This window comes from Triplophysa rosa, linkage group LG16 (genome assembly GCF_024868665.1).
Source record: "Triplophysa rosa linkage group LG16, Trosa_1v2, whole genome shotgun sequence".
NCBI lineage: Eukaryota > Metazoa > Chordata > Actinopteri > Cypriniformes > Nemacheilidae > Triplophysa > Triplophysa rosa.
Window position 1 is genome coordinate 7,167,346 of NC_079905.1, and position 22,616 is coordinate 7,189,961.

The following is a 22,616-nucleotide window of genomic DNA, read 5'->3' on the forward strand; positions in this document are numbered from 1 at the left end:
AAGTAGAGATCGTGCATGTCGAACAGTTATTCATTTTAATATTCACGCATAATGTATTTTGCCTCATATTACCTTTTTTTTTTTTAGCTTATCTTGATGTTCACTCTGGCACAAACCCAAGCACTGGACTACTACACTAATGCTACACATCACTTTGTAAACTCTGGTTTAAGAGGGGTAAGGGTTGCAATATTCAAACAACTTTTTTTTACCTTTATTTACTAAATGTATATTAAAACAAAGAAACAGAACAGACATGACAAAATTTACACTCGCACATCATAAAAGCAACTGACATCAGATCATCAGTTCGAATAATTTTCTATTTATTTTTTTAAACAGAACAAACTGAAATGTCTACATCACTTGACAACCCAGACAAACCACTATCGAATTATGACATTTATTTAAGTGCTTTGAGAACCACTGCGCTGAAGAATTTTCACATGTTAGTAACAGAAAGTTTCACACTGTTTTTGCATGAAAATTGGTAACAGTTACACTAACTTGGTACTTCCACAAAAATGACACCGCACAAAAAAAAGGAAATATTTACAGATGCGGCACAAAGTATTTAAGAAAACATCTTTACAAAGCATTTGTGGCCGTTATTTATGCATTTTATTAATTAGCATTTTTATACCACAAGAACAAAGTTTGTTGTCTCATGCGACAAAAGTTGATGATCTTTGGATCTTTTTTAGTCTTTTAAATTTGAAGGACCCTGAAACAACAAAAATTCTCAAAACACACTTTTAACAAAGTCTTTACCAGAGAAATATATAAAGAGAAAATGCAAACAAGATGAACAAAAACATACAAAACAAATAATAATGTGCAAACATATTCAAATGAACAGAATTTGCCTTAATCTGAGTCTGAGACTCTTGTGTCTGTTCACAAGCATGTGCTCTTGTTAACTTACCCACATCTCTAGTGCCCACTGCTCGTTTTGAGAAAGCCATTTGTGGGCAGAGCCACGATCCAGAATAAACAACTGCTCCTGTGTTTGATTGACAGCTGTGTAGCGGATGCTCAGTTTGGGGTTTGGTATGAGCGCAGCGGAGAGGAGTCGACAGCCAGCTGCCAGGTACATGCTCTCGGTTACATCCTCGACTTCGCCCTGCCTAAAATGAAAATTTTTGATATACTGGCAACCACTTTGACAGTGCGGTTCAGACCAGTTCACAAATCCATTAATGTTTAACTCACCGTCTGAGTGTGATGCTTATGGGCTGGGAGGATCCAGTGGGGGCCTGAAGGTGTGCTTTAATGGATGTGATGAACATTTCGAAGGCCAGCGTCATCTCAATCTCAGTGAGACTACAAGGCAGAAACAAAGAGTCTTGTTCGCACACCACCGCAGAGTAATAGCCAGCTGACCGAGCACCTGGAACAGAAAACACAAACAGCACACTGGATATGTAGAGCAAATGTGCACTTTTATATAAAACACGCTTTGATATTCATTAAAAAAAAGATTTTTAGTTCTAAAAGTTCTAAAAACTGAGGTTGATTGTAAGAAATATAAAAGACATTTTTAATAATGTCATCAGAATAAAAAAATCCTCAGGAAATGAAAATCACAAAAGCTGTAAGACTCACGATTGAAGAGAGTTCTGGCGCAGTTCCAGTTGTTCTGCTTGCCCAGTTTGTGGATGAGGTTCTGTAGCTGAGCGGTTTCAGGAACCACACCCTGTGCAAACATAAACTCAAGAATATCCGCTGCAACCGGTAATGTCTGCTTCTTCACGCACAGACGCAGATGAGCGTTGAACATTTCAGTATACTCATCTACCTGCACACCATCTGGGAAAGTGAATTCAAAGTTGAATTATGTTAAACAGAAAAATGCATTTTAGTATACTTTAAAATGGTGATCGGCTGATATCAGGCAGGGCTCGACATTAACACTTGTCCGGGACAAGTGAATGTTTTGTATGGGCCACTGAGAGAGAATTTTACTTGCCCGACCGGACAAGTAACTTGAAAAATAATAATAATAACAGTGCTACGAAAAAATTGGTCTGTGCTCAGAACAGGTACATTAGACAGAGTTGCGTGTTTTAATGAATCGTGTTTGTGTGTGACAATAATCAATAGCGCACCGCATTGAGTCCATATAACTAGATGCGGACGCAGAATCCTGTTATTTGCTTTAAATACGTCATCTGGCTGTTCTGAGTTTAAGGGCTCAGTCTTAGGGCCTCTGCTCTTCGCATTATACATGCTACCTCTAGGAGATATAATAAAGCGACACGGAGTTAGCTTTCATTGTTATGCTGATGATACTCAACTTTATATTTCCTCGAAGCCTCATGAAACACAGCAGTTCCATCGAATAATGGAATGCATAGTCGATATAAAAAACTGGATGAGTAACAACTTTTTATTACTGAACTCGGACAAAACGGAAGTGTTACTTATTGGACCGAAAACTGCTATAAGTAACAACCAAGAATACTGTTTAACTATTGACGGATGTTCCATAAAACCCTCGTCGTCAGCAAAGAATCTTGGCGTTCTATTCGATAGTAATCTGTCATTTGAGAGCCACGTCGCCAACACCTGTAAAATTGCGTTTTTCCATTTTAAGAATATATCTAAACTACGTCATATGCTGTCAATCTCAGATGCAGAGAAGTTAATTCATGCATTCATGACATCAAGACTAGATTACTGTAATGCACTGTTAGGTGGTTGCCCTGCAGGCTTATTACAAAAACTCCAATTGGTCCAAAACGCGGCAGCTCGAGTTCTTACACGTACAAAAAAGTATGAACATATTAGCCCGGTTCTGTCAACCTTGCACTGGTTACCTATAAAGCATCGCGTTAACTTTAAAATCTTGCTTATTACCTATAAAGCCTTACATGGTTTAGCTCCTCAGTACTTGAATGAACTCCTTTTGTATTACAGTCCTTCACGTGCATTACGCTCTCAGGCGTCCTGTCAGTTGGTAATACCTAGAATTTCAAAATCAAGTGCAGGTGGTAGATCCTTTTCCTATCTAGCGCCTAAACTTTGGAATAGTCTTCCCTGCACTGTCCGGGAGGCAGACACACTCTGTCAGTTTAAATCTAGACTAAAGACGCATCTTTTTAATCTTGCATACACTACTCTTCCATAATATAAATCTTCTGAGGGTTTAGGCTGCATTAGTTAGATCAACCGGAACCAAAAACACAACTGATGTACTTGTTGCATCAAAGAGTACAGAACAGTACTCTACTCTCAGCCAGTCTTGTCTCATTGTTCCAAGGTTACCACAGCGAGCAGGATGCAGTTCATGGCCTGACCTGATGGTAGAGCAGAGAATGGAAAGCGGCGACCTGACAAGAGCTGAGATAGAGCTGGATAAAGGATGCGGTCACTTGACACGTCTTCACTGCAAAATTTCAAATGCTATTAGATTATTAATGATAATCTTAAATCTATAATTTGCTTTACTAGTAATTTTTTTATTTTTTTTTAGCCTTGTTGTGCAAGCACTGTCGAGCTTGTGCAGAGGCAACAGCTTTTGGCAGAGGGGAACTGGAATCCCCTGGTTGGGCCTGGGTTCTCTGGAGTTTTGTTTTTCTCGATTGGAGTTTTGGGTTCCTCGCCACCGTTTGCATACTGTTGTGCACTATTTGCCTTGCCGGGGGGGGGCTGCTTTAGAATTTTAAAGTTTTACTTAATTAATATTGCATATAGGAATTTATAGTCCGTTTAATATTTGACCTGCGTTTCTCTTTTTTTATCTTAAATGTGTGCTTTCACTGTGCGTGCGTGTCTGTGTGTGTGTGTGTGTGTGTGCATGCTTGTCTGTGTGTGTGTTAGTACATGTGCATATTGTGTGTGTTGAGTGTTTCGTATATGGGTGTGTCTGTCTTCTGTGTTTTCACCTTTTTCTTGTTTTTACAGGTACAACTTTAATTGTTTTGCTTATAGTCAATATGTCTCATGTACAGCTGCTTTGTAACAATGAAAATTGTAAAAAGCGTTATATAAATAAAGTTGAGCTGAGTGTCTGAGTGAATGAGGTGCACAGATTAACATACTACATGGTCGTGGATTTGTCTGCGTCAGCACTATATGAGCTTAGAAAAGACATTAACTTCAATCTCCAGGGTTGCTCTGAGAGTTTATGTTACAAGCTTTTTACTGTTTGAGTGAAGCCATCGTCAAACACACTAAAACTCAAGGGTCTTCCCGACGCAACTTTCTTTTAGGTCTTTAGGTTTGTTTATTCTCGCACTTGCCTTTGCAATGCGAGTCTCTGGTTTATCCACACGAGTCTCTCAAAACGGGAGGTAGCAGTGCATCACGTTAAAAGCGCTCACGTGACGAGCATCATTGCGCAAGTTTTGCCTCAGCTTGCCTGAAGTTAAACTTTATTAAAACTATTAACAGCTTTAAAAAGCAACCTGACTTCTGAAATATGTGAGAATGAGCTTTTTTCATATGCACGCGCAGATCACTGCACCCCTGCACGAGCAATGCGGGTGAGAGAGAACGCGCCGGACTGGAGCGGATCACGAAACTACAGACAGAAAGATAACAAATATTTGATTTGTTAATTTGTTATGGGTAGATTAATTCACATGTTTTTTTCATCATAACGCCCAACTTGCAGAGCGCCGAGTTAACCACACCTACTTATTTACATTCCAAATTTATAAACTGTAGTATACTATAGTAAGGTTCAAAATTTTCAGAATTTTACTGGCGTTTACTATAGTAAATAACACAATAGTATACTACAGTAATTTATGTGGACAAATATACCTCTCATGTATAGTAAAACACCAGAATAAAAAGAACTTAGAAAAAAGAAATGAAATTTAGGTAAACAACAAATTATATGGCCCTAATTTATCCATATGTATGTAACATTAAAGGGGTCATATTGAGCGAATACATGTTTTTCTGTGTCTTTGGTGTGTTATAAGTTGCCCATGCATGTATTAGACACGTAAAATTGCAAAAATTAGTGTCAGAACAAACGATGCATTCTATCTAAAGGCGAATGCTCACCCAGACCTTCCTGAAACGCCTCGTGTAACCACACCCCCATGAATCTAAGTCATTTCGTGGTATGACTTAACTAAGACCGCCCAAATCTATACGCAAGTAAGGTGGGCGTGCCTGTAAATCTCAATGTATCGTCGCTGCCGCAGCCATGTCATGGAGACGCTGTGTGTTTCGTTGCGAAAAGAAAGCCTTTTTGTTTGCCCTTCCAAAAGATGAGACAACTAAAAGCGAATGGTTACATTATTTACAATACTGTTCCAGAATAGTACAATCCGAATAGTCAAGTGTGTGCAGCGCATTTCACAGAAGATTTCTTCATGAACCTGGGAGAGATCAAGGCCGGCTGTGCACGAAAGCTTTGTTAAAAAGTGGGCCAATTCCAACCATTACAACTTCGCAAGGACAGTCTGGTGCTTCAGATTCGCAGCCTGTAAATATATTTTCATTGTAAAAGACTTTGTTACGGACTAATGCGAGTTGAGTTTGTCATGTGTTTGTAGCGCATGTTGTTTCTTTGTGTGATCTGCAAATGCAGACACACGCGCAACGTGAAAAAAAGACAACATAAATCCTAATAAGCAGGAATTATGTTCCAACTAGAGGCAACAAATGTCATGTTTATAATGGGGGTTTATTGTCTTTGTTGAGTCGCGCGCGATGAGAACTGGTTGATCACTAACGGCAAATCTTTATAACGTCGTATATAAAAGCTAAAACAGTTAGCTATAGTTTTTAACTATTTTACATATATTTTTAATAAACCCTTACCAATCCTTTACATCCTGCTCAAGTCGCGCTGGCAAAGTTGATGTATCTGCTTGATCATCTTTATTTTCCGTATTAATTCAGGCTCGAATTGATAAGGAAAGTACCAATGACATTTTATCACCTGTCAGTACAATTGCTTGGGAACTTGATGTTCTGAATATGGTAAGAGGCGTAACATTTCCGTCACATGCACTGTAAAAAAAAATGTAAGTCTTCACAACAACAAAAAATCTTAGTACTAATTTCCCCTCGCTTTTTCTTGTTCACTCAACTTTTTGAAATAGAAGTTGTACGGACTTAAAATAATGAATTGGAGATACAAAAAATAATTCATTGGGATAACTCAGGATTATTAGTTGTACTGATTTAAAACAAGTACTGTAATTGGAGATACAAAAAATAATTAATTGAGGTAATTTAGGATTATTAGTTTTCTTGAGAGGCACAAAAAAATTATGCTTAAGTCATTAGTTGTCACAACATTGTCAAGTTTACATAATGAACAACATAAATTATTTTTGTTGGCTGAACATAAATAAAGAATATAAATTGTTTATTTAAAAATAAACAAATATTTTTGTCTTCTACTACAATTTGAGTAAACTTCGATCAAACAACTGCTTGAACAGTTTGAGGTCTGCACTTACACCTCAACATTGAACACACAAACCTCAACCATGGTAACAATCAAAAACCATCATTCATTAAAAAAACTCTAAACACAACAGATAACAAACAGTAACAACAAGATTAAAGCATAAATTATTCCAGCAAGAATTAAAACACTAATCTTTAAAAGAAAAACATAAGAAACACCGAATTGAACATGCTGCAGTGCATCTTGGGAACTTTCAAACTCTTGTTTGTTCATTGTACATTGACGTAACTCAATTTTTTACATTTATAGAGGTCTTTTTGAGTGAACTTGCAAAGAATTTTTCACACAACTCATATTTTTAAGTTAATAAAATGTTTGGTTACAATGAATGAACTTATTAAAAGAAGTTCTGTGAACTTTTTCATGGACTTTTGCTCAACCAACACAACAAAATTAGTTGTTTGAACTTTTTTTGAGTTGGGTTTTTTACAGTGTGCTTTGCAGTCTTCGACCAATCACTACACACTAGTTAACTGGCCAATCATAGCACACCTCGCTTTTCAGAGAGGCGGGGAAAAGAGGAGATACAAACATGCACGGTATGTGGAAAATACAGCGTTTTTAACCTGAAATGGTGTATAAACATTACATTACATCTAAAACAAACGATAATATTCGTTTTAGCCGTGTCATCACCCCTTTAATGTCATTTTTAAGTTATTTGCCTATTGATGTGATGAACCGCACTTGCATATTTTTTTAATTATGACAACAGATGCTCTATACTTGTGCTACAACTGGCCTCTGTAGCACCAGTGCTATGTGCAAAAAAAAACACGGACACTAATAATAATTACTGCTTGACTTTGTTCTATAGCAATCATGGAGTGTATTAACAAATTTAGGTGGCAGCAGCGGACACTAGGTAAAACGCTCATAAGCAAACTTGACCAAACAGGATCCGAAACAATTATTTTTACACTTTTTTTTTAATCTTCGGAAAAGTGATATTTGTATTCAGACAAGTGAATGACAAATTTACTTGTCCGAAGGACAACCACATGACAATGCTTAATGTCAAGCCCTGTATCAGGAATTTTATTTTTTCAACGACGTCAAAGCAAAAGTGGTCATAACACTCATACTTGACTGCTTCCAAAGCATCTCTTATGTCATGTCCAACAAAATGAAGTGACAACAAAATAACTCACTTATAGGTTGTCTGAGTCCGGGCAAGTTGGCAAGTATGTCAAACGTATCTCTGTGTGATGTTCTCCCAGCTAAGAGAGTCAGGACACACTTTCGACAGTCAATGTCAGCCGGGTCACAAGGCCACACGTTTGAGGTCACGAACCAGTTATCAGCTGACGGAGAAGAAATACATGCACTGGAAATCCTGTCTTGGGGATTCTGAACCAGAAACTAAAAACTCGCCTTTACCTCTGAGCATCTTCAGAGCGCCCTCAATACACCCGCTGTGGAGAAAGAGTTCAGTTGCAGAGGTGACCAGCTGACAGCGAGACACCTTGTATTCATCACCCATAAGCCCCTTCAGTGTGGTGAACTCAATCTGCAGTCCGAACATCACGTTGACTAGCTTTACCCCCTATGTGCAGGACAACGAGGGACAGATACACATTAGTTGGTCAAGGGTTCATTACTGTATGGCATGCTTACACAAACCGGATACACACCCACCTTATTCCATTCTCGTGTCCTGTGGTACCTAAAAATCATTGAGACTCCGATTCTCCCCAGGGTGATTTTCACCATATCGTCGGATGGGACTTTCTTACATACTAACAAAAGGACAATGTGAAAATCCACCCATTTGTCTTAAACACAGGCTATCTGTAATGAATCTCCATGACTTCTCCGGTTGTTTGGGATTACTGAGATTTTTAAAAAGATATAGAGATTTTACTCAAAGAGCAAGCAGATATTTTGTATTATTCCCATGGCCCTTACAAGAATTAATTGAATCTGGCCTGCAAAACCATTTTCACTTTACACACTTGGTTTAGCCTTCAATGTTATGTTGTGTTTATTTTCCACGTTTTAGCAGGGATGTAACGATGTACAATGAGCCAGTTGAAAATCGTTAATATCTGACAATTCAAGTCAGTTGAGATATTTAATGAATTGCTATACATGTTTTGAACAGCAGGGGCCGCTGTGTTTACTGTAAACTTGAAAAAGGTGAATATGCTGATATTTCTTAGCCCTTGTGCTGTGTTCAAAACCCTGTAACACTTGCGGTGCTCCCGGGGCAAAATGACCCGAACACAATATGAGGGTTAAATGTAAAGAAATCCAAGAAAAGCACAAAGTCTTAGTTTGTTTAGATTAAAGAGACATTTGTATTATTCCAAAAAAAAATTATTTGGAATTTGTTTTAAAATTTCAGTTTAGTTTTGTCATTTGACATAAAACATTTTCATTTTACGAAGTCGCAAGGTTATTCCGTGTCAACTCAACTCAAAAGTCCCCGGCTCAATTATACATTTTTTTACAGAAGCAAGACCAACATCAGCAGTGATGAATGCCAAAATTTTAAATGCCACCGGTGAATAGTTATCTAATGATCAATTTATTTGTAAAGAGAGGTAAAAATTACAATTTTCACCTGAAATTTGGAGCCATATTAGAGGAGGTAGAAAATGACATGAGAAATATTCCAGAAACAATTTTATTAAGGGCATTTTTGTGTTCTTTTTACATAATTTGCATACTTCTAACTCCAGAACCGTTAGAGATACCTTAACGTCCTTTTAGATTCTTGTACTTGACCAACCTTTCTTTTGGGAACTAGATTTTTAAAGCCCTATATTACTTAAACTGACACAATGTTTCTCCCAACAATTGAATGTAACAATTCATAATTCATAAAACTTACCAAAAGTCAACTGATGTAGCAAATTCATATGAAAATACACATAAAAATCCTTATACAATTCAATCATAATCTCAGTATTTTGTTATACCTATAATACCTATATACCTGTGATCTAACCAAATGTGGGTCACTTTTCAAAAATCTGGTACTTCATTTCTTTTAAAGAGGAATGTCAGAAGAACAAATAATGTTGAAACTAGAAATGTATCTTTTTTCCTTCTATCAAAACAACTGCACTAAACATAACCCTTACAGTGTCCCCTTGGCACTCAGTTACTCTTAAAAATTATCGGGTTGTGGCAAAAATCGTTTATTTACAATATTCTACATTAATAAGGATGTTGTCAATTATGGCCCGAGCACCGATGATGTGAGGAATTGCTCCGTTTGTTATAATCTTCAAAATTAACCACATTTTTGAGAGCCTAAACATGCTCGAAAATTCATGAAAGTTTGCACACATGTCAGAGGTGGTGAACATTTATCTGATATGAGTTTCAGAATGAAGTGTGGCAAAATGGCTCTATAGCACCACCTACAATATTTCAATAAAGCAGTCCTCCTGCTGTGTGGTTGACAGCACACAAATATGACATAGAATGTGACTGACTGGTATACAGTACTCATTAGCATGTCCTGGCCACTTAAATAATTAGGAAAAATAGTGTAATCTTCTTTCAAGACTGAGGTGATATTGATAAATATAACCCATATCAGTGGATACTGATTGATCTAGTATGTCCGGCTGTGCATTACATTTTTTGCAGGGAAAGTTTTAATAATTAAACAGGCAAATCTTGGTTTGTCAAATACATTTTAAATACACTTTTGTAAAGAGACACACCACACTGCCGTAACAGGCATGAAACTTAGCCATGATACTGCATATTTAGACTCATTGTAGCTTCGGAAGCAATTCAGGCCCTCACATCTTGGTGCACATTGGGGATGCTGGTGTGAAGTTTGAACAACCCTAACCTCTCAACAAGATCATGTTTCATGGCAAAACATCAAACTTTTTCAGGGCCGCTATGAACAAGCCATTAAACAAAAACCCAAAGGTGTTGCAATTAAACATGGCAAAAGCCTGCAGATTGTTGTAAGAGACTCATTTGTAGCATTTGGAATGCTACATGAGCCTACCAAATTTCATACATTTACATGAAACGTAGCACGAGAGCTGCTTTATTGAAATTTCGTAGTAAATTTTTTGAGCATGTTTAGGCTCTCAAAAACGTGATTCATTGAAGATGATAACAAACGAAGCAATTTCTCACATAATTAACAACATCCCTTTATCCAAATTCCTCAAATTAACAGATTTTACTAACAGATATGTACCAATCCTCTGTGTAAAAATAAAATTATGATGCTGGCATATTTCTCATGTCATTTTTATCCCCTCTAATATGGCTCTAAATTTCAGGTGAAAATGGTCATTTTTACCTCCCTTTACAAACTAATGGATTACTTAATTACTATTCATTGGTGGCATTTCATAATTTTTTTTAACATCACTCCAGATGTTGGTCTAGTTTCTGTAAAAATAGAAAAAAATCAAACATTTGAGCCGTGAGTGAATCGTTACATCCCTATGTTTTGGTAAAGACCTACATAACTAAACATAAACATGCAATTAGTTCACGACAAACAAGCCTGTACTCGCATGTCCAAAAAACATACGATTACGTATGTGAGCGGATGCTATCTGTGCATACCTGATTCGGCAAACAGCTCGTACGGGAGAGTAAGATTGTCTTTGGGCTCTTTTAACAATGCCATAGTAACACAGCAGTAGAACCTGTGAAGTTCGCTGGTACTGTGTGGACCTACACAAACACCACAAAACACGTGTGCCATACCAGACCAGTCCTCCCAATGCTTCAACATCTGGCCAAACACAAACAGAGTGGTGCACATGCTTCAAAATTTTAATGACTAATTGTTTAACAATTTAAATGAATAACCAAACTAAGCAATTAACAACAATTTCATGATTAATCAATTTGTCTTTCTTTTGTTGAGGTTTATATTCAGTTTTTTTCATTAGTGCAAAATTCTTAATATTGTAAAATTTTAATATTGAATTCTTATCAATTATGCAATCATTGTAAAATAAATTTAAATTGTATTAATTATAGGTAAATGTTTTTGCTTTCAGAATATAATTTCTCATTTTGAATCCATGATGTAAAACCTCTGAACAAATGAGTTCACTTAATGATAAAAAATAAGGTATTTACTATAAAGACCACTTTTGGTGATGTAAACAACGCTGATTCAATGCTTGCCCTGAAGAACTTCCTGTTTTATTTCTTAAAAACACTATACAAAGTTTGAACAAAATGTCTTTATAATTATCTTTAAGATTTCATTATATATATGAAAGATTTAAAAAGATATATATACTGAAACAGGAAGTGCTTTTGGATCAGTGTTTACATCTTACGAAGAGGTCTACAAATATGATATATTATAATATCTAAATACTCCAACAAATTGACAATGACAGTATAATACTAATCTTACCTCTACCCTGACAACAGCTTGGGCCAGATCAGACAGCTCAGCAGTGTGAGGGTTAGTGGCCAGAGCCCTACAGATGCAGAAGAAAGTGACATCACAAAGTTTTGAGCACATCTTAATATACCTTATATATTATGCATTCCTACAAATCTATATATATTACAATCTCAGCAAGAGAGAGGGGGAGAGAGAGAGAGAGAAAGAGAGCGAATACCTGCATTTTACAGCAAGGAAAATGTCCATCTGTTGTCTAGGAACCTGCATCATTTGCAGGTGACTCTGCATGACTTCACACTGCTCAACACTAAACACACATCCAGCCTCAACAACCTAAACACACACAACAGACTACAACAGTTAAAGAGAACGGTTTTAAAAAACGATCCTAAATCAATAATAATCCTGAATATTAAAACCATATATGATCTCATACTCGGACTCTGAATCTTACCTTTGAGGTGAGTAGAATGAGCTCAGATATAGAGTCGATCAGGCCTCTATCCCTCACATGTTTAAAAGCAGCTAACACAATCTCAGGAGAAGGCTGACATGTCAAATCACACACACACGTTGTCATATGCAGTCACAAACATACACATATAATATGAGATTTCACATACGCAAACACACTCACTAGACTCTTGTGTGTGAGAAGCAGGTTGATGATGTCTACAAACTTCCTCAGCAAGCCCAGATGAAGAAGAGACGAGAGCAGAGAGTTGACAATCTCCTGACTAAAACACACGCCGGGGGAACACTTGCTGTAATATTCCATAAACACCTCCACTTCACGTAGAAACACGGAGGGAGAAAAAACGAGAATCCATGTGATCCTTCAGTCTCAGATTCATGTTGCTTTATCGATCTGCTTAATAAAAATCTGTTACCTGCTCGCAGCACAGTATTAGGGTTACCCACAAAACAGAACTTCTGTATTCTCTCCATACAGAACTGCAACAGTAAAACGACACAATTCAAACAATGTGAATTTAAACAGAAGAGAGAAATCGTAGAAAAACAGTGAACCGGTAAAGACGGCACACCATTTCATCTCCATCCCTTGGTATGTGTGAGAATCGACAGCAACTTCGTTGGCAGAAGTTGTGTTCATCAAAGTAGAACCAACAATACTAAAGACAAGAGAAAGCAAAAGAATGCTGAATACAGAAAAAATCCACAAAAAGAGAGAAAATGTCTTGACACTTACATGATTTGAAGTTCTTGAAGCACAAGAGTCTTTTGCAGTATAACCATATCCTAGGACATAAAAAAATTTGCAAAGAATCTTAATGTTAAGTTTGATAGCATGAATAAATATAGCGGCCATTTGACTTTAGAATGAATTAAAGCCAATGAGTTCTGACTTACCGAAACTGTTTGTGTCCATTACAAGCATTGACGTTCTTGTGTTCATCACCTTAATGCTGTACACATTTGCGTTTTTGATCTCCTGGTTGTTATTCAAGTCTACGGCATTCTGCAAGAAAAAGGCAGCAAATAAAACTTAAATATAAGAGACAGCCGCAGAAAAAATTAAGAGAGTAAGAGACCATTCCAAATTTTCACTTAATCAGCATTTCTAGATGTATTGTGGTCCAGTGTCTGTTGAAATTCAACAAAATCAAACCTCAGGAGTGACAAAGTCATCCAACAGCAATGTGAAAGAATGACAAGACACTTATAATAAATGTTTAGCTTTTCATAAATACATGTACAAATAATTACTGTTGTTTTGCTTAAAGGTGGGGTGCCACCCCCCCACGCATGCAGGAGGTCGTTTGTTTTGAGAAATAATTCGGAAAACACGAAGTATCCAATACTACTTTATAAGTACTCAAGATTAATATGAGATTGGCAGAAACTGCGTGGGTTATGTCCGCTTTAAAAGTGAATATACTGTAAACTTTTCTGTTGTTTTAAGCTGTTTCTACAGTTTTCATTTTCTGCAAATAAATGCAAATATAAACGTTTCTGCCCAACAGTGACAATGTGTTATAGATAATATACATCCTATTTTGATGCAAAATTTTCATACACAAAAAAAACATGAATATTAGCACACTGACCTCAGACTTTAAAGCAGAGGTTAACTGAAGGCCCTGAGAAGGTTGAGCTTTATAACTCTGCATCTCTTTTACTGTAGGTGAGACAGACACACAATATTACCCTGCATTCACCATTATTCACTTAAAATTTATATGCAAAATATGTAAAAAAAACACGCATACCTGTCCGAAGACGACCATCTTCCATGTTTTCCAGTTTCAAGTCTGGTGCAGATTTGCTACTACTTTAAAAATAATTGACAGATTATGATATGATGACAGAAATGCTGAAGAAACAAGAACCATATCTGGTAAAAGTTAAAACATTTTACCTGTCTGTATCCAAGTCCCACACAATCTTGCAGTGATTCCCAGTTTGACATTTTGTCTTAGTCTCTCCATCGTCCTTTGCCAGCGTTCCAGGTTTATTTACGGTTTCAGCAACCACAGCTCCAAACAAATCTGGATCATCCTGTATCACATCCAGAATAAGTACATCTTCTTCATACGCTCGAGAAACATCCAGAAAGCCGTTGGGAACCGTAGAATCCTTTACAGATTGTGATGGGGTGATGCCTTTATCTTTAATGTGACTTGTGACATCATCATTAAACCGCAAGCCCCCTGGTTCATCATGTTCCACAGGCTCCTCATCTGAAGACGGTTTACTGTCTCGTTCATTTTCATCCGCAGAAGACGATGAATCTGTGACCGTAGAGCTGTCAAACCCTCTTCTACGTTTCCTCTTTCCCGGATAGGGCGCCTTACTGTTGAACGTATGCGTGATGGGTTTTTGAGTAACCGGTTCTGCTGCGGAAGGGGATGTGGATGAGGACAGGCACTGTGCTTTTAGAGATTCCACTTTAAGACAAAGTTCAGAAAGTGACTCTCGGTCGTAAAGAGCACCAGCACCAATTTTGGGCTCCTCTTGATTTTCAACTAATGGGGTTTGGCTGACAGGACAGGTAGGGATTTGGGTACATTTGGAATTTAAAACACATCTGGATGGTGAGGTTGAACCTTCTGTTGCGAGGACAGAAATATCAAGCTGATTTTCACACCTGAATGAGACGGCTTCCCGACCAGGCGTACTGAGTATGAAATGATTTTCTATAGGTTGGGATTTAGGACTTCTCACCTCTGAATTGAATACATAAGTAAGTTCTTCATTGTCAACCTGTTTGTTTTCTTTACATGCTGAGAACTCAGGAACATGACTGGAATCTTCAAAAGCTCTCTGCACACTTCGGTTTGACTCAAGCTTCTCAGCTGAAACAGAAGAAGCTGCTTGCACCTCCAGTGCTTCTTTGCAAAGTTTGTCTTGAACATCGTTTTCAAGGATGCATGTAGTAGTTGGCGTGACTGGGAATGATGAGGTCACAATCCAGCGGTGTCCGCTAAGCAATGATCTCAGTTCATCCGGAGGGCCCGATCTGGGGAAGGGCCACGTTTTGCAGACGCGAGCACAAGACGACTGATAGAAAAACGCGTAAGTTTGCGTTCTCTGGCAGGAGAAACTCTCAAGCAAGTTCAGTTCAGCCTCCGAATCGTTATTTGTTTCATTGTCCTCCTCCCCCTCATTCAGAGAGAGACCACTGTTCTCACTTCTGAAACCATAACCATTCCCTGCAGGAACTCTTCTGAGTATTATTGGAGGTACCCGAAGCTCCAGGCTGGGCGTACCATCGCAAATTTCAGGGACGTTCTTCATCGGAAATGTATTTTCTGCATCACTATTACAAACGCTAGGAGTAGCGCCATCGGCCACACGATCAACCCGTCCCCTCTTGCCTTCTGAATAGCCATCACAGTCCCTGACACGTCCATCCTCTGCCGTCTCTGAAACGCACTTGCAGCCTGTAGCTCCCGACGGCGGATCACCTGATGAGAAAGAAGCACAGCTATTGGTTGGAGTGGAAACTTCCCAGGACTGGTTGTCAATCTTACTCCTATGCTTCTTGACACCACGGTGATGAGGATTCATCAGAAACCACAATTCTTTCTTTAGGCACCAAACTCTTTTGCGCTTTTTTTGTGTTAGTACATCCGGCAAGACACATGAGAAATCACGGGATGTTATCGCAAACACTCGGGCTACGTCACACAGTTTCAACATGGGGTATTTCTCGAACTGGAAATTCGGTGCGGTGGGGGGTAGAAGGGGCTTTGAAATGTGACCAGCGCTTTTCCGCCGTGCAGTGGGAACGGGGCGGCCAGCTCGTGGCCTGTGAGTGAGTAAACGGGCCAGATTCTTACTAGGGGGGTATTTTACATCACCACACAAAGCACAGCACGAATTTTTCACCAATCGTTTTAGGTCCTTCCTCGAGCCTGACCTAAGACATCTCCTCAGCTCAACTTTTGAGCTGATATCTGCAATAAGAGACAATAAAGGTGTGAGAGACCAAACATTTTTAAAGTCTTCTTGCCCTATGTGGCTTCAATTCACCTACAGTAGTGCTAATTACGTGCAGCTATTAAAGGGATAGTTCATCCAAAAATCAATTTTATGTGATTTTTTTACTCACCCACATTAAACATGTTTAGAGAACTTCCGGCATCGTCAGAGCACAAATAAAGATATTTAGGTGACATACGAGAGCTTTCCAGGCCTCCTCATTGAAACCATGGTGTCAATTTTGCCAAGGTCCAGAAAAGTACTAAAGACATCATTAAATTGGTGGGAATGATGAGGTCACAATCCAGCGGTGTCCGCTAAGCAATGATCTCAGTTCATCCGGAGGGCCCGATCTGGGGAAGGGCCACGTTTTGCAGACGTGAGCACAAGACGACTGATAGAAAAACGCGTAAGCTTGCGTTCTCTGGCAGGAGAAACTCTCAAGCAAGTAACGATTTTACTACATTTCCGATGAAGAACGTCCCACACATAGTGGCTCAGACTCAGTTGAATTTTTTTGAAGCGACGAGAATGCTTTATGTGCGAAAAACAAACCAAAATACCGACTTTAATCGATATATTCTCCTCCGTCTTGTCAGTGTATGGCGCGCGTTCACGCTAGCACTTCTTTGGGGTCCATGGCTTCAATGAGGAGGACTGGAAAGCTCTCGGATGTCACCTAAATATCTTTAATTGTGCTCCAAAGACGTTGGAAGTTCTCTAAACATGTTTAACATCATGTGGGTGAGTAAAAAAATCACATAAAGTTGATTTTTGGATAAACTATCCCTTTAATGGCTAAGAAATACTGTGCTGAATCAATTTGTATGAGTTAAAATGATCTCAAAGAATTAAAAGGCTATACATTCCATCAAAGCTGTGGTTTGCTAAAGAACATATTTGTGTGTTAAGACGTACTTTGTGCTCGTTCAGACAAAGTGCATCTGCTTTGACGTGCACGAGAAGTTTGAGCTCTCCCGGATCTCAGTCTTGATGGTCGTTTTTACCTGTGCGCCGGACTCACCAAAACTATGAATGTAAACTTTTTTCGGTCTTTCCGGACCCAGACAATGAGGTTTCCGCCCCAAAATATTCGCACCACCAGTATGTCCAACATATCTTGGATCTACTTCTCTTACCTCCCGTGCAGATGAAGTTTGCTCAGCAGTTTTACCGCGCTCCTCCGCCCGCACTGTAGACTTAATTGATATATTACAGGTGTTTTGTAGTTATGTGTATGGTAATTGAAAATCACCAGTGGAACGTGCACGCGCCCGCCCTCTACACGCTGTTTGCGTAGCGGGCGCTATGAGGAACAACGCTGAGGAAACATAGGGGGAACAGACTTCGACAAAACGCCTGATTTCACAGACACGTTACTGTTTATGTAGGACAGCGCGCTACATCGCGAGTCGTTCTGCGCGTCTAACGCAGTTTCGCTGTTTTTTCTCGGCTAAACACAAAGCTAATCTCAAACGATAGCAGATTTGCTTTTTATGCTCACACAATCGTTTCAACACTTTACCGTGAGACGCCCACTGGCTCCTCGTGCGGGGACCTCGAGTTGCAGCAATTTCACCTTTACTGTCACTTACTCTGGGGAGTAAATTACCTTTATTATAACCCGCATGGCCATCGTCGTGTTCAGTCGAGTCCCGAAGGCTGAAGGGTTCGTCTCCATTGCGTGATGAAATTACATCTGCTGCCGATGGAGCGACATCGCCTTGGTCTTGTGCATGTGTGACTCGATCTGCTGGCGGATTTAAACCAGACATAGTTTTAGGGCCTGTCCATCGGCGTTTATTCGGCTGTAATTTATTTTCGACCTTAAACAAATCCCTCTTTAATCTTATCCTAGAAACGCCGCCGGATGAATGCATGACGGATGCGATGAACTAACTGTACAGGACGATTCCAGTCTTTTACTACATAACGTCAACAGAAAACGTGCAGTCGCTAGTTTAACTTGTAACAGTTAGACCGCTGTAATGAACTCAAACTTCAATATCAAACAGTTTATACTAACCACAAACAGCGAATTTTGAGCAAAAGGGTTCTGTTATAAACAACTTAACGTTTAAGTGTGTATTTTAAATTTAAGTCACAACAGAGCTAACCGAATGATAGGTGCGATGACTAACGTTACACGATACAAAACTAAAGACAGCACAGCAGTAAATTCGCTGTATTTGAGTCAACGTTACTTTTACATGAGTTAGAAGTAAAATATCGAACCCTTTGATAATATATGTATATATTGCGAAATGCGGAGATAATAACAGTTATATACGTTCCCCAAGCAGTACCTGTTTGTGCTAGTGCGCAATTTTACTACAAAAATAAAAACACTCTCTCACGCCCAATTTCGATGAAAGACATGCACAATTGGTTCTAGCCTGTTTGGTGAATACTGCCACCACGTTTAGTGAATACTGCTACCACGTGGTGGCCTGGTAAGACAAACCATAACATGAAAAAACAAAAATTACAGTGAAGGAATATCCTAAGAGTCCTGATAAAAAATAAAATCCATCACGGAAATTTGGATGGATTTTATAGTTATAATGAGAATGATACTGGTTTTGTTGATGATAACTGTAATAGTCTGTTGTGGGACTGGTAAGGTAATTGCTACTGTTGGTGCTTTTGTTGGTGTTGTTATCTAGTGGAACCAGCAGGGGCCCGTTTCAATAAGGAGGTTCAACCAACTCTAGGTTGGTTAAACCTTGAACTCAGAGTTGGTTTGCTTAGAAATTAGAAACTTTGAGTTTTTGGTTTCAGAACAGCTGATTTGAGTTATTTCAATTTACTCTGGGTAGGCTTACTCCTTAAAAAGCCATCATCAATGGATCTCCGATATTACGATTCACCATGGCAACGGCACCAAAAAAAGCAACATGGCGGCAGAAAGCACTTGAGAGTGAGGCACACTTTCCGCTCTGCATAAAGTGGTTTTACTGATGTCCTGAAAATGACTTAAGTTTAAATTGATAAATGTACCAATAAACAAATAAATTAATCATTAAATGAATGAAACAACAGAAAAAATCGTATATTCTCACTCGCCATGAGCACTCTAGTTACGCAACGAAGACGTCATGGTGTATAGGACACCTGTAGTGCGTCAGACTCTCATGCAAAATTAGACTTGATCGCCGGTTCAAACCTTGCTTTGAGCAGATTGTAGTTGGAATAGCTGCATGTCAAAATTACTTGTTTATTTTATCGCTTGATATATTTTGATATATCTAATTCACTGTAAAGAAAAGCGGTACAGTTTTAATAAAAATGCACAGGGAAATGACAAAATTCCACTCGGGTCCTAAATTGCTCTCCTGAAATCAAAGTACATTCCAATGAATTAATGCAGCCTCTTCATGAATCCTCTATAAAAGCACATATGACATATAAGTCACTGAGATGGTCTCTGTGTGATCAAAATGTGTGCCATGAATGACTGTATTAATGAATGAATGAGTTACACCACTTGCGCTTTAAAAGGGGGAGGAGATCGAAATAAACTCTGGGTTTACCAAAGAAAACCTGCTCCCGACCAGGTTAGGTTCACAGAGTAATTTACTATGGTTACTGACTGACTGAGTATAAGTTACCTCTCCTTTAGAAACGGGCTTGAGTTACCCCGCTTTCTCGGGTTTGACATACCTCACATTCTGAAACGGAAAACCCAGAGTTTCCCTCATTTCAGGGTTAATTTACTCCTTTCTGAAACGGGCCCCTGAACACTGTCTGGAAAAGCCCCAAAACACTAGACAAGGGAATTTTATAAAGGTTTTAAGGGTAAACAGTCAATGGTTTGAACTGTTTTTGTAATGAAAACTACTGGAATCTGTATTGCTTTTTCAGAAGCTAGGGAATACAACTTTTAAGGTGCTACTTATTTTTGAATATTTTTGCATATGGTTGTGTGATGAAATGCAGATGCTCCTTGGAGAGATAAGAAAAAAACGATGTTGCACAATTTCAAGTTATGTTGCAATTTCTGTTTGTTTCTGTATGGCAAGCCGAAATTAATCATTCTAAGGATATGAAGTTATTTGTAGTTATGTCAAATGTTTAACTTTAGTCTTGTTTCAGTGTAGTTAGTCTTAGTCCTGTCATGTTATTATAGTCCCCTGTTTTGTTATGTTACCCCCTCGTGGGTTTTTGGTTTTGTCTTTATTATTTATTAAAGTCTGTTAACCCCTTACCCGCTGTCTGCGCCTGGGTCCTCTGTCCGTGTCTCACCTCCACGTTCATGATAGAAGGTGCTCAGATTCGTATTGGCAACAGTCTGGACAACAATGGCAATGACAATCAGTTGTAAAAAATGTAGTAATTTGTTGTATATTTGTTGTATATTCTTCTGAGAGAATAGTAGGCAGCTGCTTAAATATGTTTTAAAAATAACTGACAGGACCGTATGGTTGGCCTCCTCCTACTTTTTAGAACTTCATTTACAACAATTTGTGTAATGAAAAACAATATGCAACATTGAAATAATTAGTTAGAATGGGCACTCCTATCTGCAGTTACGGTTAAAGACATACAGTATGTTATTCCACATATCTGTGTTGTATTAAGTTATTGGTTACCACTCAAATCGTGTGTGTGATGTGACATATCGTCACTGTCCCTCAGAAACCTTGTATGTCCAAATTTACAGTTTTTCAGGAAATGGAAAAAACACTGTATTTTTTTAATGATTGGGACAAGCACTTTTTAATAGTTTTTAATGCTTAGATTTTGTTGCTCTGTTTTGTATATATTTGCAGGGCTGAATCATTCTCACTGATAAGGACACAGAAACCTATATGTTTAATCCTTGATGGGCGATATATCAACATTTTTTTACCTGGACTGCCAAAAATTCTTAGTCTGTGTGAGATTGAGGTGTATACAAGTAAAAAACATTCAGAAGTTTCATTTCATTCTTTGAAAAGATGACATGAAAGTCCACTTGTTTCCACGTTGGTTTTCTTCATTGCCTTGAATATACACTCCTAAAAATAAAGGTTTTGTCTTTGTCATGTTGTACATGTACATGTACAGAAAAAATACTTTAACACACATGGAACCTTCCCATAGCAGACGTTTTTTTATATTAGTCAAAAATCTGAAGGAAAAAAAAGGATTACCTTAGCATCACTGAAATAAGTATTTTTTTGGTTTTATGTTCAACAGGGAATCTTGCTCATGGGGCCTACACTGTCCAATCATCCACTTACAACCAATTAGCAGATGCAGATGCTAAACATGATATAGATGGGTAACAGAGATTCACATTACACGAGGGGCTCATGCACTCACACTGCAGTAGAAAATAATCCCTGGTTGAGAGTGGACCTCAAAAATATCTACAATATGAACAAGATTACCATCACTAATCGTGGAGACTGTTGTGCTGAGAGGATAGAAGGTGCTCAGATTCGTATTGGCAACAGTCTAGACAACGCAACGACAATCAGCTGTAAGAAATGTAGTCATTTGTTGTATTGTTTTCTCCTATTTGAATACCTTGGTTTGTTTGCCTTCATTTCATTACAGGAAAGTAAATCATAAACAGGGAAGTACGGGTGAGAAAGGGCTTTTGTCTATGCTGCGCAAATTAGCTTAAGGGGATAGCTCACCCAAAAATGAACATGCTGGCATCATGTACTCATCGTCTTGTTATTTCAAACTTGTATGGCCTTTTTTCTTCTGCAAAACTCAAAAGATGATATTTTAAAGAATGTTGGTAACCGAACAACAGAGGTACCCAATGACTTGCGTTGGTTTTGTGTTTATACAATAGAAGTGAATGGGTACAGCCATCGTTGGGTTACCTATATTCTTCTTCTTTTGAGTTCTGCAGAAGAAAGTCATACCGATTTGAAATGACAGGGTGAGTAAATGATGAAAGAATTTTCATTTTTGGGTGAACTATCACTTTAAAACACGCCAAGATCTATTTATAGTAATGCCAGAGCCATTGAGAGAGAGAGAGAGTTGCGTCAACTCTGTTGACTACAATGGAACAGTTTTTTCACAGCAATGGCGGTTCATGGAGCCTTTCAACAGTTCCCGGAAGTTACTAGTAACGCACGGAGCTGCAGCAAAACAGACCAATTGTGACAAACTTTAACACATTTAAAGACGTAAGTAATTTAATTAATAAGAAAATGAAAGAAAAAAGCATTTAAAGAAAAAAACATAACTTCCTGGAACTATCTGAAGGCTCCATGAATCACGTGACATGCGAAAAATTTGACCTTCGGTTGTCACAACTCTCTCTTTCAACGGATCTGCTGTAATGAGTAAAGCTGATATGGTCAAATAGCAAATCAGCAAATGACGATCAATAAACAGTAAATGGCATGAAGATATACTTTA

At 38.4% G+C, this 22,616-nt stretch overlaps 1 protein-coding gene across 1 annotated transcript; it reads right to left on the reverse strand.

Moving 5' to 3' along the window:
- Positions 1–777: 777 nt before the first annotated feature.
- On the reverse strand, positions 778–15,833 carry topaz1 (testis and ovary specific TOPAZ 1). The gene is made up of 18 exons (XM_057354740.1): positions 14,182–15,833; positions 14,033–14,094; positions 13,871–13,941; positions 13,173–13,281; positions 13,012–13,061; positions 12,848–12,934; positions 12,692–12,755; positions 12,439–12,590; positions 12,256–12,348; positions 12,019–12,134; positions 11,808–11,874; positions 10,997–11,168; positions 8,081–8,181; positions 7,823–7,988; positions 7,594–7,746; positions 1,606–1,809; positions 1,213–1,390; positions 778–1,127 (listed from the first exon to the last, which is right to left on the reverse strand). Exons 1-18 carry the CDS (start codon positions 15,831–15,833, stop codon positions 917–919), a joined length of 3,708 nt encoding a protein of 1,235 aa, XP_057210723.1. The 3' UTR covers positions 778–916.
- Positions 15,834–22,616: the final 6,783 nt, after the last annotated feature.